Source organism: Crinia signifera, chromosome 2 (assembly GCF_055691185.1).
Source record: "Crinia signifera chromosome 2, ASM5569118v1, whole genome shotgun sequence".
NCBI lineage: Eukaryota > Metazoa > Chordata > Amphibia > Anura > Myobatrachidae > Crinia > Crinia signifera.
The window spans coordinates 51,821,646-51,840,307 of NC_139218.1; the positions used below are offsets into that span (position 1 = coordinate 51,821,646).

At 45.1% G+C, this 18,662-nt stretch overlaps 1 protein-coding gene across 2 annotated transcripts in view; it reads left to right on the forward strand.

Moving 5' to 3' along the window:
• LOC146059656 (septin-5-like) overlaps positions 1-18,662 on the forward strand; it is a 109,753-nt gene that overhangs the window by 79,394 nt on the left and 11,697 nt on the right. For both annotated transcript variants that reach the window (XM_083172071.1, XM_083172070.1), the window contains 4 exons: positions 1,335-1,452; positions 5,479-5,580; positions 8,077-8,173; positions 15,910-16,072. In XM_083172071.1, coding sequence (XP_083028197.1) covers positions 1,335-1,452; positions 5,479-5,580; positions 8,077-8,173; positions 15,910-16,072 — 480 coding nt within the window. The remainder of the gene's footprint in view (positions 1-1,334; positions 1,453-5,478; positions 5,581-8,076; positions 8,174-15,909; positions 16,073-18,662) is intronic.

The window sequence follows — 18,662 nt, forward strand, 5'->3', positions numbered from 1 at the left end:
TAGGAATCAATGTTAAAATGGACTGAGTCCATTTTAACATGGAATTCAATGGGAAAAAGGGGTCCTTTTCATACCCCTACTATCCAAGTGGGCATGGAGTTGGATATAAACCTGTGGCGAGCGTAGCGAGCCACCGAGCCCGAAGCGTGGCGAGCGAAGCGAGCCCCGCGAGGGGACGGTATTCTGTGTCCCCTCGCGGGGCTCGCTACGCTCGCCACGCTTCGGGCTCGGTGGCTCGCTACGCTCGCCACAGGTTTATATCCAACTCCATGCCCACTTGGATAGTAGGGGTATGAAAAGGACCCCTTTTTCCCATTGAATTCCATGTTAAAATGGACTCAGTCCATTTTAACATTGATTCCTATGGAAAAATCGGGTCATCGCATCGCATCGCATCGCATCCGATGGTCGCATGCGATGCGATGCGATGTGCCCGATCCGACCCGATTTAGAAATCGGCAGCCCGGATAACTCACAAGTACCAAAAATTTTGTTTCCCCCCCCCCCCCTAACCCTCTTTTAATACTTACCAAGTCCTCCGGTGTCCACGGCAGGCCTTCAGCATCCTCTCCGGCGTCTCCAGCGGTCCCAGAAGTGCTTTGCGCGAGTGCGCGCGCGCGCCGGTGACGTCACCGGCGCGCCTGGGAACTTGCGCAAAGCACTCCTGGGACCGCTGGAGATGCCGGAGACGGTGCTGGTGGCCTGCCGTGGACGCCGGAGGACTCCATGGACGCCGAGGGACCATCGGGGACCCACCAGGGGCAGGTAAGTATAGCTAAAAAAAAATTATTCCAAAAACCGGAATATTCCCTTATCCGGAATGCTCGTGGTCCCGAGCATTTCAGATAAGGGATACTCAACCTGTAGTTATCACATCTTCACTTCTACCTCATCTGTGTCACTCCTCCCGTTCAGAATGTAAGCTCTCACGAGCAGGACTCTCATGTGCTTTCCCTCTCTTGGAAAATGTTTGACTCCATACTCCCTACTACAACAGCACCCAGCCATCGGTTTCTGCCACCCTGGTGATTATATCCTGTCCTCCGATGCAGAAATGTCCTTCCTTTTCTTGTTGTTGTTTTCTTGTCTTGCTGGTTTGTTTATGTAGCTTGTTAGGTGCTGCGGAACCCTTGTGGGGCCACAGAAATAAAAGGTAATAATAATAATATTAGAGTCATGCAGACTGTATATATTATACATGTACATAAACTGTCCTGTTTTAAATGGCAGACCTAGTACCTAGTAATCACCTTATTCCTATGGGGGATATGGATGTGTCACTGAATGATCGTTCGCTCAGCATTTATAATGTAGAATATGACTGTGTCTTGCAGAATGCGGCCCCTGGACGTAGAGTTCCTGCGAGCACTGCAGGACAAAGTGAATATTGTCCCAATACTGGGAAAAGCCGACAGCCTGACACCGAAAGAGCTGGTTCAAAAGAAACAGAGGGTGAGTGAGCAAATATCCCTAATAGAATCCTGTGATCTAAGGCGGACCTGTCACTGGGAAGACTGAAGGGAGGTGTATTTATTGGTTTTAACTTTTAAGTACAGAATGTTCACTGAAACATATAAATACACACACACAGTCAATGTAGCCAGAGATGCTTCCAAAGCTAGCATCCAGTAAGCTAATTGCTCTCTTCCTTTCTAATGCGTTCCTCTTCTGTACTTAAAATAATGGGCAGAGGAATACAGTACTGGTTTGCCAGAGGCTCACTTAGGAGCAGGGCTGGTGTGATGCTTCTCTTCACCCTAGGCAAATTTTCCACCTACCATGCTTCCCCCAACCTCTTACTGCCACCTATACCACTACACCACTTTCCAGCCCATCAATTGAAAGTGTGGAGGTGGGGTCTTACAAGTTCCACAGATGTCACCTGCTTTAAGTGCAAGAAGAATGTCTTCCTCAAAGGCAGCCTTCATTTTGTATAGGCAGGCTCAGTGACATCCCCCCCCCCCCCCCCCGTCCCCGTCCCCCCAGATCCTGGTAAAGCTGGATAAGTAGTGAGGTTGCCCATAGCAACCATACAGCTGCTATTTATTTTATAGAATGCACTTCATGTGTGATCACTAGAAACTGATCGGTTAATATAGGCAAACTCTCTACTTTTGAAGCTCAGGTACATCGCTCCCTCTTTCGTTTTGTGGAATGGTATGCTGAGAGTGGGGGCCTCCAGAAATTGGGGTGATACTGGAGAGACAGGAGGGTCTATTTATCAAAATATACAGTTTGGTCCATATACAGATGGAGCCGTTCTCATCAGAGTGACTACTGGTGCGGTAAGAAGGTGGCACGCATGCTTCAGAGACGCACGTGCATCGCATTCCCGTCTATGGATGCCAGAGCGCGTGAGAGGCTTGTGCGTCCACAATTGCTAGCCTGCCAGTCGCCAGATCTTGTTACTGCGGATGTCTTCAGTTGTTGTTTGTTTGTGTCTCTTTCTGCCTTTGATAGTGTCTTCATTGCAGACTTAGTGTCTTCATTCAACTTCTTTGCGAAAAACTCCTGGGTTGCATTTGCAGTACATTTTTATGTCATCGTCCATCTGTATTTGTAAATATGACTGAATCAGAGCAAACACCATATCCCCATACACTTCATAATTCATCTGTCTTCTATCACATCATCAGTAACCACTAGCAACCCAGGGCGAGATGTACTAAGCCTTGAAAAGTGGTAAAATGAAGAGGGATAAACCACCAACCAATCAGCTCCTACCAGTAATTTTTCAAATACAACCTGTCACATGGCAGGTAGGAGCTGATTGGCTGGTGGTTTATCCCTCTCCATTTTATCACTTTTCAAGCTTAGTACACCTGGCCCCCCAGCATCACTGGAATTTATATATGCCATGCATGTCCATGCCATCACACTTCCTTCAACGTATTTTACAGATAATGTGGCGTCCTTCGGATCATGAGCCATTCCAAGCCTTCTACTCATTTTTTATTTCCATCAGTCTGGTACAGGTTGAAATTAGTTGTGGCTCCAGTACTGGGCTGGAACATGTTTCAGGGTAAAGCCTAATGTGACCTTTCTATGCCTGGGTTATGAATGGTTTGCACCATCTCTCCGCACACAGGCTCAGTTGCCCCTGCATATGGGGCATAACTGTAGGAATAGGGAGGACCACAGCAGATATTGGAAATATGTGTTGCAATCCTCTGTTTTACACCCTGAAAGCAATCCCCATATATTTGCTAAATTGTTGAATTAACCAATCTCTGTAATGCACGAGTGTGGTATGACTGCCCGACAATCAGGCTTCGTTCACCACAGGTTCTATTCTCCCTCTATGGGGGTCGTGGACCCTCACAAGGGAGAATAGCCCCTGTCAGTCGGGATCCTCCCTGTCGGAGCACCAGCAGTCGGGATTCCGATGTCTATATACTGAGTCAGGATCCCGATTGTCGGGCAGTCATCCGGCACCCGTAATGCACAATTAGCACAATAGCACCCCTTTACTTCTAACTCATCGGAGGGATTTCCCATGTCTGTGCATGTATTTTACAATGAATGTAGTACCAGGATCCCTAATTGCTTATTACCACAATAAGAAATTATTTTTGTATGATCCAATCAATGTGCTCGTGGTCCCCTCCAGCTGCTGCTGCATATCCCGGGCCCCAGCCGCCAGTTTCGGTCCCTGTTGCGGGGCCAGCACATGCGCAGTAGCTTCTTCGGTACTGCGCATGCGCTGGCCCCCAGCCTCTATGGGCTGCTTTTGCAGCAGCCCTCAGAGGCATATTCAGGGTCCCGGGTCCGGCGCATGCACAGTATCGTCCTCACACTGCTCATGTGCAGAACCCAGTTTTTATGGGCTGCCACTCAGCAGCCCATGTAGAGGCGTATCGGAGAGAGGGGACACCTCTCAATGGGACTGACTTGGGTGACTGGCAGGTCAGACTTCCAATAGGCTCCACTTAGGCAGAGAACAGTGGCGGATTTTACCTGGGGGGGAGGGGGGGGCTGTAGCCCTGCAGCCCGTAGGTAAAAACCACCACTGAACCCAATACTTTGCCCCAGAGATCGCCCAGTTTGCAGTTTGAGTACCGGACACAGTAAGGTCTGGCTGCACCTCTGGGAAATGGGGATTTGGAGAGTTTTCTTTTCTCAAAAGCACACAGATACCCTATTACTTTGAAGACATGACACTCTCTGATCGGTTCATGCTAACAAAAAAGCAGCCACTTAACAAACAAGATTGTTCATTGCTATGATATTAGGGGAATATAAATCTTTGCAAGTCACCCCCTCCTTTGGCGCCCCATGTTCCAGTTCCTGCAGTGGCAATAGCACATCACTAATACTCAGTAGGGGCTAACTGCAATGGCATTTATATCTCATTATCTCAGATAAGGCCACAGGATTATCATTCCCTGCATGTGTTTAACAAGACATCAGTTAATGGGGTTACTATCACTTATTTATAAAGAGCATTTTCCACATTGCTCTACAACAAGGTTACAAGAGGAGAGAAAAAACAATAAATGATAGAGATAAAGAACTGTATGGTTGTAACCATTCAGTGCAGCTGCTGACAGTAACACACAATTCCTATGTATTTGATACACTAGGGCAGGAATTCAATTAACTGCAGTATATCTAGTTAACCCCGATGCCAGGAGTTATCATGGGGTTTTTTTTCACCTAACTCAGTGGTTCGAAAAAAAAATCTGATAATTAGCTGGTTATTGGGTACTGCAACACTCATGGGTTCTGTGTGTTAACGCCCATTAACCCATGTTAACACCAGTTAACATGCTACTGTACTTCTAGGGGCTGTTGGGAGAAAAAGTACAATTGAATAGTCCCAGGCATTCAAGCCCAATGCTACCTCCCTTTTTCATCTGCAGTGATTTAACATGGGTAATTGAAGGAGTGTCAAGTTATTGCAGGAGTATTGTATATAAAACAGGAAGAAATACTCTGTACTGTTTACACTGAATTTCGTTTAATGTTCATGTATGTGGGCATTTTATGACAATAAAGATATTATTATTATTATTATTATTATTATTATTATTATTATTGTTAAATAAATGTGAACATGCAAAGTAAATTACAAATATTTTTCTTCTATTTATGAATTATAAATATTTGACATACTGTATAATAGCCAATGTTACTTGCTTATTTGGCTGTAATATTATATTTACAGTATATACTAGTATAATGGATCTGGCATTTGACCGGTCAGTTCCGCCCTCTCTGTCACTGGTCCGGCCCCCTCTCTTCAGTTCTCCGCCTCACTACTTTGTAGTGGCTCCATCCCTGCTGCTGCATCCACTAAGCCGTACAAGGTGTTCCCTCAACAAATTAGGGAAACAGGACAGAACTTCTGAAATTATTTTTAGATTTTGAGGTGGTGGCTATGAATTGCATCATGCTATTTCTGATGAAAAATATCAGTAAGTAAGTACAAGTATTTGTTCTCACTATATGATTTTAATAGAGTCTCTTTCCTCACAGATAAGGGAGGAGTTGGAATATTTTGGAATTCAAATCTATCAGTTTCCAGAATGTGACTCTGATCAAGATGAAGACTTTAAGACTCAGGATCTGGAACTGAAGGTAATGCCATCTGTACAGTTAGAATAAGCCCTGTTTGTCTCCAGTTGTTATTTGCGACCAGTAGATTTATGAGCCGGAGATTCTAAGAATGAATATTCTGAGAATGAAGCCTTGGCATAACCCCCAGAGACATTGGAGGTAGTGGCCACCAGACTCCAGCTCTCAAAGGAGCCAATTAACCTACTTGTATATTACTTATAGACAGTACTATTTTTCTGGAAAAATAGGTTCAGGAACTCCAGGTCTGGGGCGGATCAATTAAATAGAAAAAATATATATAAAATAGAGAGAGGGAGATAGAGCACCTGGAGGATGAGCGAGTTTGGATTAGGGGAATCTGGACACCCCTGGACTCCCCTAATCCGAACCCGCTTTCTGCGCCTGTTCAGGATTTCCTGCCTAGATTCAGAACGCATTTTTCGTGACCTTGCGAGATCTTGCCATTGGATCTCGCATGATTCGGACCCTATATATATGCGGGAGGGTGGCGCCATTTTTCACTCCAGCTTAGGGGAGAGGAAAGGTGTGCTGTGGTTTTGTGTCCTGCGGAGCCCTGTTCAGTGATACTGTTGCATAAATCCAGTCCAGTGATCCTGCTGTATAAGTCCATTCCATAAATACTGCCTTTAAAGTCCAGTGATAGTGCTGCAGTTCCAGTCCAGTGATAGTGCTGTATAAGTCCAGTCCAGTGGTACTGCCATTAAAGTCCAGCCCAGTGATAATGCTGCATAAGTCCAGTCAAGTGGTACTGCCGTTAAAGTCCAGTGGTACTGCCATTAAAGTCCAGTCCAGTGATACTGCTGCATAAATCCAGTCCAGTGGTAATGCTGTTACAGTCCAGTGATACTGCCTTAAAGTCCAGCGATACTGCTGTTAAAGTCCAGTGATACTGCAGTTAAAGTCAAGTCCAGTGGTACGGCCATTAAAGTCTAGTGGTACTGCCATTAAAGTCCAATGATACAGGTTGAGTATCCCGTATCCGTGTATCCATTATCCGAATTATTCCAAAAACTGTGGTTTTTGGAATAATTTGATTTTTTTTTTTTACCCCCCTAACCCTCTTTTCATACTTACCAAGTCCCAAGGCGTCCACAGCAGGCCTCTTCTCCAGGGCCTCCAGTGGTCCCAGGAATGCATTGCGCGAGTTTGCGCGCGCGCCGGTGACGTCACCGGTGAGCACGCACACCCGCGCAATGCATTCCTGGGACCGCTGGAGACCCAGAGAAGATGCCAGAGCTGTGGACGCCCGGGGACTGCGTGGATGCCGAGGGACCAGCGGACACCATCAGGGGACAGGTAAGTAAGCCTAAAAAAAATTATTCTAAAAACCGAAAAAATCCCCTATCCGGAATGCTCATGGTCCCGAGCATTTCGGATAAGGGATACTCAACCTGTACTGCTATTAAAGTCCAGTAATACTGTTACATAATTCCAGTCCAGTTATACTGCTGCATAATTCCAGTCCAGTGATACTGCTGCATAATTCCTGTCCAGTGATACAGCTGCATAATTCCTGTCCAGTCAGTGGCGTAATTATGGTCCCCATACACTACCACAAAATGATCACTATTACCAAACAGCGCTCGTTTGGTAATAGTGATACTTTTGTGGTAGTGTATTGTTTCCTAAAGGTTTAGGGTGACCTTTCAATCACTATTTCCTTATAGCAGCACGAGTGTGAGCAACTAGATAGTTAGCCAATTTTCTTTTGTCAGTAATTATGGTCCCGCATACCCCGTGGCAGCTTGGGAGAGAGCCAGTTCCAGCGGGGTCTGCGGGGAGCGACGCTGCCAGGTATGCAGACAGTCTGCCTAAGCAGATACATAACTGGTACCGCGCAAGTCTCCATTCACCCTCTGCCTCCTCTCTCCACACCCCCCATACTCTCATTGCCGTCTTGTCTCCCACCCTCCGCCGTCCTCCCTCCCTCTGCCTCCTCTCTCAGCCATCCCCCATACTTTCTACACCATCCTCTATCTGCCCTCCAACCTGCGGAGTACTGCCGGACACCCGATGAAAAAAAAAAGAAAAAGGGTGCGTTCAAGCAGCGCAGCTCTGCCTGCCTGTATGTGTCAACCAGAATAACCTCCTTAGAACGCAAATATATCCTGATGTGTAGATGTATTACAAACGCACTCAGGAATTTATATACTAAGCCTTGGAGAGAGATGAAGTGGATGGAGATAAAGAACCAGCCAATCAGCTCCAGACATTTTTAAAACACAGGGCCAGATGTATCAAGCTTCAGAGAGTGATACAATGGAGAGGGATAAACAACCAGCCAATCAGTTCCTACCTGTAATTTTTGAAACTCAGCCTGTAACATGGCAGTTAGGATCTGATTGGCTGGTACTTTATTTCTCGCCCAGGCTCAGTGCACAGGAATTAGTATGAGTGTTAGGAATGGATCTGGCATTCAGATACTTCTGTCAGATTGTGGGTACAACATAATAAAGGTGGCCCTGGACATTTTCCTAACTGCCTGTCTCTTTCCAGAAAAGCATTCCCTTTGCTGTGATTGGCTCTAACACTGTTGTGGAGATTAATGGAAAGCGTGTCAGGGGTCGACTGTACCCCTGGGGGGTTGTAGAAGGTAAGACTCATTTACATGGTTATTTCCACTAGTAATGTAGTGAGTACCATACACAAATACATGTACTGTAGATAGAATAATATATTAGTCCTAAACTTGATACTACAATGTCAGCAGCATACGATTACATAATTGAACTTCAACATTCAGCACAGTGGATGTTTGGGTTAAGCAGCGGGAGGGGAAGTTAGGCTTAGGCACTAGGTGAAGTGTAAGGGTTAGGACATACTGTAGTAGGGGAGGTTAGGGTTAGGATATAGGAGGGGAAGTTAGGCTTAGGCACTAGGTGAAGTGTAAGGGTTAGGACATACTGTAGTAGGGGAGGTTAGGGTTAGGATATAGGAGGGGAAGTTAGGCTTAGGCACTAGGTGAAGTGTAAGGGTTAGGACATAGTAGGGGAGGTTAGGGTTAGGCACTCAGGGACGTGGAAGGGTTAGGACATAGTAGGGGAGGTTAGGGTTAGGCATTAGGGGAAGTGGAAGGGTTAGGACATAGGATGGTAGGTTAGGGTTAGGCACTAGAAGAAGTGTAAGGGTTAGGATATAGGATGGGAGGTTAGGTTTAGGATAAAGGATGGGAAGTAAGGGTTAGGCATTAGGTGAAGTGTAAGGGTTAGGATAAAGGCGGGGAGGTTAGGGTTAGGTTTAGGCATTAGGGGAAGGTTAGGGTTAGGATAAAGAAGGAGGGTTACGATTAGGCAATAGGTTGGAGGTTAGAGTTAGGCATTAGGGGAAGTATAAGGGTTAGGATAAAGGAGGGGGGGGGGGTTAGGGTTAGGCAATAGGTGGAGGTTAGGGTTAGGCATTAGGGGAAGTGTAAGGGTTAGGATAAAGGAGGGGAGGTTAGGGTCAGGATATAGGAGGGGAGGTTAGGGTCAGGATATAGGAGGGGAGGTTAGGGTCAGGATATAGGAGGGGAGGTTAGGGTCAGGATATAGGAGGGGAGGTTAGGGTCAGGATATAGGAGGGGAGGTTAGGGTCAGGATAAAGGAGGGGAGGTTAGGGTCAGGATATAGGAGGGGAGGTTAGGGTCAGGATATAGGAGGGGAGGTTAGGGTCAGGATATAGGAGGGGAGGTTAGGGTCAGGATATAGGAGGGGAGGTTAGGGTCAGGATATAGGAGGGGAGGTTAGGGTCAGGATATAGGAGGGGAGGTTAGGGTCAGGATATAGGAGGGGAGGTTAGGGATAGGCATTAGGGGAAGTGTTAGAGTTAGGATAATGGAGGGGGGGTTAGGAAATAGGAGGAGGTTAGGGATAGGCATTAGGGGAAGTGTTAGAGTTAGGGTATAGGAGGGGGGGGGTTAGGGTTAGGCATTAGGGGAAGTGTTAGAGTTAGGGTATAGGAGGGGGGGGTTAGGGTTAGGCACTAGGGGAAGTGTTAGAGTTAGGATATAGGAGGGGAGGTTAGGGTTAGGCAATAGGGGAAGTGTAAGGGTTAGGATATAGGAGGGGAGGTTAGGGTTAGGCAATAGGGGAAGTGTAAGGGTTAGGATATAGGAGGGGAGGTTAGGGATAGGCACTAGGGGAAGTGTTAGAGTTAGGGTATAGGAGGGGGGTTAGGGTTAGGCACTAGGGGAAGGATAAGTGTTAGTATTAGCAAAATGTACTAGAAGTTGTGCAGGATCTGCTGGAAGTAATCAGGACATGGCCGCTGCCTCCAGTAGACCACAGCTGTCAGAAATCTCATCATGTTCACATGAATGTATCAGTATGTTATGCGGATGTGAATGCTGCCAGCAGTCACTGACCCTATCTATGCAGGACAGATATGTTTTGTCCATGTGGTTGCTGTCTAGAGTCACAGGGGTAAAGTTACCAAGATGAGAGTTCTATTGGAGATGGGATGTTGCCCATAGCAACTAATCAGATTATATCTATTATCTTCTAAAAGGTGCTAAATAAATAAAAAAAAAGTAAAATCTGATTGGTTGCCATGGGCAACATCGCATCTTCAATAGAACTCCCATCATAGTAAATTTACCCTACTACAGATGGAGCCGCAAAAGCGGCAAGTCTCGGCGCCCCATTCACCATGGCTGGCCGAGCGTGTGCGTGTGCGATGGGATAGATAAGAGCGGCTCCATCTGTATTATAGTAGTATATTATTTAGAATATCGCTGACACTGTAATGCAATTTACAGCTTTGGAATGGTATCGGCATTATAACTTTAAACATCATAAAGCCTCATGTTCAAAGTTATAATACTTTATATAATATTACAACAATTATCTCTAGTCGATAAAATGATGTCGACAAATTGACTGTTGACATCATCCACATTGACCAACAGAAAAATAGTTATGGGCAGCGTCTGAGGCAGCACAGGGCTCCCATACTGTACTGTACCTTTTGAATGTTTGTAAATACCCAGTTTGTTGTATTACTGTCTTTATAAAGCGCAACGGAATATGCTGCGCTATGTAAGAAATTCATGTTCATAAATAAATAAGTATCCACTAAGATTTATATATACTGTACAGTAGGGAAGCCAATCCCGGGGCATTTTTTCAATCCCGGAATTCGGGATTGAAAAATGCCCAATCCCGGGATCCCCGGGATCCCGGGATTGGCTTCTCTACTATTAAAAACCCACCTCGGCCGCCCCGCATATTTACTTACAGATGCGTGGTGCGGCCGGGTGGGTTGGCGAGATGGGGTGATGGAGCCCGGGCTGGTCCGCTGGTGGCCCGGTGTGCCGGAAGGTCCGCTGCTGGGCAGGCGGTCTGGTCCGCTGGTGGCCCGGTGTGCCGGCAGGTCCGCTGCTGGGCGGGCTGGTCCGGGGACAGGACGGCTGGGCGGGCTGATCCGGGGACAGGATGGAGGCAGACAGCCTGTGCGGCCTGGGCAGCGTGACCTCTGACGTCATCACGCTGAGCAGAGCCGCACTGCCCGGGACGGGAGAAGCCGGGCAGCTGCTGAGCACCCGCTCAGACGCTGCCCGGCATTAGACTGCGCATGCGCAGTCTAATCCCGAAATCCCGGGATTGGAAATCCCGGTGTTTTGGGGGCCAAATCCCGGGATCCCGCGGATCCCGATCCCGGGATTGGCCACCCTACTGTACAGTATGTATAAGATATTTACTATTAAAAACACAGCTCAGACCAGTACATGAATAAGTATAAATACATGATCCATGCTGCAGACAGCATATCAGCAGTGTTTCTCTATCTATGGAAACACAAGATACTTTTGCAAAAGAGTATATCGGGCGCAGTAATATTGGTTTCTTTGTATAAGTATCTTTGTTTCTGTATCTATGAACTATGAATAATGGTCAGATGGAGATGGAACATGGGATATATTCTGGTTCACTCGCAAAGGCAAATTCCTTTACAAAACCATGTGCACTGCAGGTGGGGTAGATGTAACTTGTGCAGAGACAGTTAGATTTGGGTGGGGTATTACTTCAAAATGAGATCTATATGGCAGTGTAAAATTAAAGCAGTCAGTATTCTTCCTGCACAGAAACAAAATAACTCACCCAAATCTAATTGTCTCTGCACATGTTACATCTGCCCCCACCTGCAGTGCTCATGGTTTTGTCCATTTGAGAAGGAATTTGCCTTTGCGAGTGAACCAGAATAATAGCCATGATCTGATGACACAGTGTAGATTTACCAAAGCATCTAAAACAGACATGTGAAAGTGTTGTCTATGCCACCAATCAGATCCTATCATTTTCTAGTGGTAAGTAGAATCTGATTGGTTTTTATGGGCAACACCACCTTTCCATACCTCCCAACTTTGAAACTCCCTGAAGAAGGACACAGGCGCGCATTGAAGGCGCGTGTCCGAAAATTAGGTGGCATAGCTAAACAAGAAGGTGCTGCAGCCTATAATCACGAGTCCACGCCCCATTTTGACGCTGTGGGGGCATGGCCCAGAGGCTCTGTGAGCCTCTAGCCATACCCCCCCCTTCCCCTGGCTGCGGGAATGCTCAGCAGCTGACAGGGGGGACTCCCAACAGCCCCCCCCCCCCCCGCCGCGGGATACTGCTGGCCACGGGAGGGACCTTGGAATGTCCCCAAAAACCGTGACGTTCCCACGGTAATCGGGACTGTTGGGAGGTATGCTTTTCTTTTTAAAAAGCGTTAATACATCTACCACATAGTGGTGCAGCTAGCCTTGAGCTATAATAAGTAGCCATTGGAAAAAGTATTGCTGTGTGATTTATTGAACATTAACTATGTCCTGGAATAATTTGCATATTTTACAATTATTGTTATACACTTTTGCACTTTGTCATTGTAAATTGTAGTTTGAGGGCAAGATTTCCATATCTGCTCGTCTTTGGTCGTATAAAATGTATTTGCAAACAGGACAGTTATAGGACATTTCTACCTACTTATTATTATTAGACTATAATTTGCCAAATGAGCAGAGCAATCTAAAAATTAAGTTAGAAGGTAAATTTAATGATGGTTCTCTTCCCAATCTGTAGTCTGCTTTCCATAAAAATCAGATATACCGTATGTCTCTCTAGCGCTCTAACTCTCCTTACATTCTGTATATAAAACAAAGCAGCAACTGGTTTTCATTTCCTTCTTCCTTGGTGGCCGTGATCTGCCTCATTTCACAGCCACTGCTGACCATGTGAAACCATCCTCATAGTCAGGGCTGTTTCTAGACAATTTAGCTCCCAGGGCGAAGAAATCAAAATGCGCCCCCCCCCCCCCCCAAAAAAAAACCATAACATGGCATCATAGAAATTGTGCGCGCCGGAGGCGCGCGCCGAAATAGGGGGTGTGGCTTAATTTTAAAAGGGGTGTGGCTTAATATAAGGCATGGTCTAGCAGGAAAACAATTACCTTATATCACACTTTTGCAACCTGCATGACCAGACATTGGTTACTGCAGGAATTGTTATTGTCCTCCCGCACTTAAGTTGGCCGGCTGAAGGCCACACAGTGACTTAGTACGCCTCACAGATCAAGGCCAAACAATGACAGGCTACTTAAATCATTATACACTATTTATCCGTGATGACAATTACCCATTACGCCGTACACTGATATGACGATTACATATTACGCCGCACACCGTGATGACAATTACACATTATGTTGCACACCGTGATGCCCATTAGACCCCACAATGTGATGGCAATTACACAATACTCCCCACATCGTAATGCCCATTACACATTATGCCCCATGTGCCGCTGCCGCACAACTGATGCCGTTTACTAATATGCCCCCACAGTGCCAGCTATGCCCCCACAGTGCCACAAATAAATGCCCCCACAGTGCCACAAATAAATGCCCCCACAGTGCCACAAATAAATGCCCCCACAGTGCCACAAATAAATGCCCCCACAGTGACACAAATAAATGCCCCCACAGTGCCACAAATAAATGCCCCCACAGTGCCACAAATAAATGCCCCCACAGTGCCACAAATAAATGCCCCCACAGTGCCACAAATAAATGCCCCCACAGTGACACAAATAAATGCCCCCACAGTGCCACAAATAAATGCCCCCACAGTGACACAAATAAATGCCCCCACAGTGCCACAAATAAATGCCCCCACAGTGACACAAATAAATGCCCCCACAGTGACACAAATAAATGCCCCCACAGTGACACAAATAAATGCCCCCACAGTGACACAAATAAATGCCCCCACAGTGACACAAATATTTGCCCCCACAGTGACACAAATATTTGCCCCCACAGTGACACAAATATTTGCCCCCACAGTGCCACACATATGCCCCCACAGCGCCACACATATGCCCCCACAGCGCCACACATATGCCCCCACAGTGACACACACATATGCCCCCCACAGTGACACAAATATATGTCCCCCACAGTGACACAAATATATGTCCCCACAGTGACACAAATATATGTCCCCACAATGCCAAACTCACTTTGTTGCTGCCTCTGCTGCCGCTGCTTCCGAGGGGAGGGGAGGGGAGCGCATCGTGCCTCTTTCCTTCCCCTTCAGTGTGTGTACCTCGCGCCCTAGCTCTGATTGGCTGACAGCGGCAGCCCAGTGACGTGAGCGAGGGGAAGGAGAGACGCACAATGCGTTCCCCTCCCCTTTCCAGGGAAATCTCAGCCTCTGCTTATGACGTGTCGTGCGTGGAGTCGGGCCGGCCGGGGACACAGAGTGGCGGAGGAGGAGGAAGGGAGGAGGCGGCGGCGTTGGGGGAGACTGCCGGGCGCCCTGGCTGTTTTAGAGGCGGACAAGCCGTGCGGCGCCCCGGGCTGCTGCACGGCTTGTCCGCCTCTAGAAACGGCCCTGCTCATAGTAATTGGGATTCCTAATAATAAAAAACAACAAATGCAGTGCCTGAAATAATAAAAATTAAACTAAAAAGTGATTGGATTGACTTTACAAAATCTTATATATATATATATATATATATATATATATATATATATATATATATATATATTAAGATGTGTAATACAGTACTAGTTAATTTACTAGACCAATATTTCAAGAGCAAATAATGACATATAAAAAGCAATTGCATATATTGAGTGGTATCAAAATACACCACACTAAATAATTTAAAATGCTGTACTGATACACTGTCCATTCCTATATAGACCTGCGGATATTATGACTGATTCAGGGTAAATTATAATTACCATCCGCCTCCTCGGATTGGGGGCTCAAATTGTCTTGTAAGCCATAGAGTTGAGATTCCACCTTAGGACTACGGAGGGTCTTTTTTAAGGCAAGAGTCCTTTTTGTGATTCGGATAGCAGTGAGGCATGGAAGCACCGCCGTTTGGGTCCCTGAGTATGAATTATCCAAAAATGTCAGTCCATCCAGGTTGGTTCGGCCAGAAGTATCCAAGGTAGAAACAAATTGGTACAGCTAGAAAGTCCCCTGACACGTTTCGCTATGCTGCACCAATTTGTTTCCACCTTGGATACTACAGGCCGAACCAACCTGGATGGACTGACATTTTTGGACAATTCATACATGGACCCAAACAGCGGTGCTTCCACGCCTCGCTGCTATTTCTCAAATTTTAGGGGAAATTTGGGGAAGAATTACTTCACAGAAAGAGTAGTAGATAAGTGGAATAGCCTCCCATCAGAGGTGGTAGAGGCAAATACAGTAGAACAATTGAAACATGCTTGGGATAGGCATATTGATATCCTTACCAAAAAAAAAAAGGATTAAATATGGTTTGAGGTAACATGTTTTAAAAAGGGGCAGACTAGATGGGCCAAGTGGTTCTTAGCTGCCGTCAAATTCTATGTTTCTATGATAGCCTATGGGCTACTGTAACACATTCTGTCAGAGAGAGATCCTCTCCATACCTTCTTACAAAGTGATATAACATCATAACTATATTAAACATATGGGATGGGATAAATATGCACCATGAAAGTAACGGGAACCCTCCTCCTGTTGAGACCAACCACTAGAAACATAGAATTTGGTGGCAGATAATAAACACTTGGTCCATCTAGTCTGCCCTAAACACATGCACATGTGTAGAACATGACCTTCCCTATATAACTTTGTACATTCGTGCAACACAGATATAACAGCATGTAAAAAACGCCCATTGCACTGCATGGCCACAACTTCATAAATGGCCTTCACATTCTCTTCCATGGAGAAGAATTGGCTCTGTATTAAACATATGAGCAACAGAATAGAAGATAGAAAAGTTTAATATAGTTCTGGATAAAAATATATTATGGTTGAATCCTGTGTCACTGCTATGGGCTCTAACAACGTTCCATCTTCCCTAGTGGAGAACGAGCAGCACTGTGACTTTGTGAAGCTACGCACAATGCTCATCCGCACTCACATGCAGGACCTTAAAGATGTGACTCGAGAGACGCACTACGAGAACTACAGGGCCCAGTGCATCCAGAACCTGACACAGCGGGTGGTCAGAGAACGGAACCGAAAGTATGTGCATGGTCAGAGTGGTAGCAGACTCCAATTATTTGATTCAAAACATATTCTGTGTTATCCAATGAGTCGGTTTACATGGATTTAAGTAGCAAGATGTTAAGGATTATTTAGGAAGGTGTAATAGTGAGATCTAGCCATCTTTCCTCTTTGGAAACTAAGACCATTGGGTGGATGTTGGGCCAAGCCAGTAAAAGTAAATATGTATTTTAAGTTTGTTCCTAATACTACTTTTTGGGGCACGCACTTAATTTGTTACAATTTTTTTAATTGTTATCCTAAAATGCTGCTCAGAGGGAAGGGAAGGCACTGTCATGGGTGTAACTATGGTGGTCGCAAGCAGTGCCATTATGGGGGCCTGGTTATAAAGCTGTATACCAATTAAGAAGATGCCTGCTAAGCGATTGGGTCTGATCCATTGCCCAGCATGTGTGATATTATATTTTCAGTGAGAGGAGTGTGTAGTGGATGTTATAATGGCAAGAGGGATCTGTAACCTAGCATAATTTGAACTGGCGGGCACTTAAATGTGGCACAGTATAAACGGGTATGGTATAACCTTCTGACTGTCGGCATTCCGATGGTCGTATCTCCAACATCGGAATCCTGACTGTCAGTAGCCCAACAGGGGGGCAACGCATTTAAGCCTCTTGTGGGCTTGGTGGCTCACTGTGCTTGCCACCTAATGTGTCATAATATGAACTGGGGGCACTACATGTCATAATGTGAATTGGGATTACTGTGTGGCATAATGTGTACTGGCAGCCCTACAATGTGATGTAAACTAGGGAACTATGGTTCAATTAATAAACTTTTGCACTACTATGGGGCATAATATGAATAAGGCACTATTGTACTATGGTTCATAAAAGGAATTAGGGCACTATTATGGGGCATAAAATGTATAACTGCTGCAGAAAGGGGATTCTCAATAAACATTGGGACAGGGACACTTTCAATATGTTGCTATGGGGCCCACTGGTTCTGGTTATGGTTATGCCCTAGGCACTGTCTAAATTACTTATAACACATCTGTACCATTTCATTTTATTGCACTGTTATTTGTGCACACAGGAAATTTACAGTATTCCTGGTTAGTGTACAAGTCCCATTATTAACCCCTTCCTGACAGAGCCAGTTTTTGCGTTCCTGACAGAGCCCTTTTTTTCAAATCTGACATGTATCACTTAAGTGGGGATAACTTTTTTTTGCTTTTACTTATCCCAGTGATTTTGAGATTGTTTTTTCATGACACATTGTACTTCAAATTAGTGGTAAATTTGGGTCGATACAGTCTGTGTTTTTTTGTGAAAAATACCAAAATGTCGTGAAAAAATGGAAAATTTTGCAATTTGCAAAATGTTAAATTTTCTGCTTGTGAGACAAATAATCATACCACTCAAAATAGTTAATAACTAACATAGACCATATGTCTACTTTATGTTTCCATCATTATTTCAACTTCCTTTTAATTTTTTTGGACACTAGGAGGCTTACAATATGAATAGCAAATTCTCAAATTTTCAAGAAAATTTCAAACACTGATTTTTTTAGGGACCAGTTCAGTTCTGATGTGACTTTGAGGGACTTGTATGTGAGACACCCCCATAAATGATACCATTTCAAAAACTGCACCCCTCACAGTATTCAAAACAGCATTTTGGAAGTTTGTTAACCCTTTAGGTGTTTCACAGGAATTAAAACAAAGTGTAGGTGAAATTTCAAAATTTCATTTTTTTTGCAGATTTGCAATTTTAATACATTTTTCTAAGGAACACAGTACATTTTACTAGAGAAATGTGACTAAAAATTGATTCCCCCAATTCTTTTGTTTTCATAAATATCCTATATGTGGCCCTAGTGTGCACGTTGACCAAACCACAGGCTTCATAATAGAAGGAGCACCTACTTGATTTTGGAGCCTCCTTTTTATGAGATTATTTTTTAGGCACCATGTAGGTTTCTAGGCACCATAAGATGCTAAAATTTAGGAACCCCCCCACAAGTGACCCCATTTTGCAAACTACACCCCTCAGGGAATTCATCTAGGGGTATAGTGTACATTTCAAACCCCCAGGGGTTTCACCAATTGTGGTACAACTGGGCAGTGAAAATTAAAAATTACATTTTTTACACAAAAATGCAGTTCTGGCTCAAAATTTTTCATTTTCAGAAGGTATGAAGGAGAAAAAGCACCCCAAAATCTGTGCCCCAATTTCTCCCGAGTACGGCAATGCCTCACATGTGACCAAAAAATACCATTTGGGTGCATGGCAGGACTCAGAAAGGAAGGAGTGATTTTTGGATTTTGCAGCTCAGATTCTGGTGGAATGTTGGTGGGTGCTATGTTGCATTAGCAAGACCCCCCAAGCACCAATACAGTGGAACCCCCCCACAAGTGACCCCATTTTGCAAACTACACCCCTCAGGGAATTCATCTAGGGGTATAGTGTACATTTCAAACCCCCAGGGGTTTCACCAATTTTGATACAACTGGGCAGTGAAAATGAAAAATTACATTTTTTTACACAAAAATGCAGTTCTGGCTCAAAATTTTTCATTTTCATAAGGTATGAAGGAGAAAAAG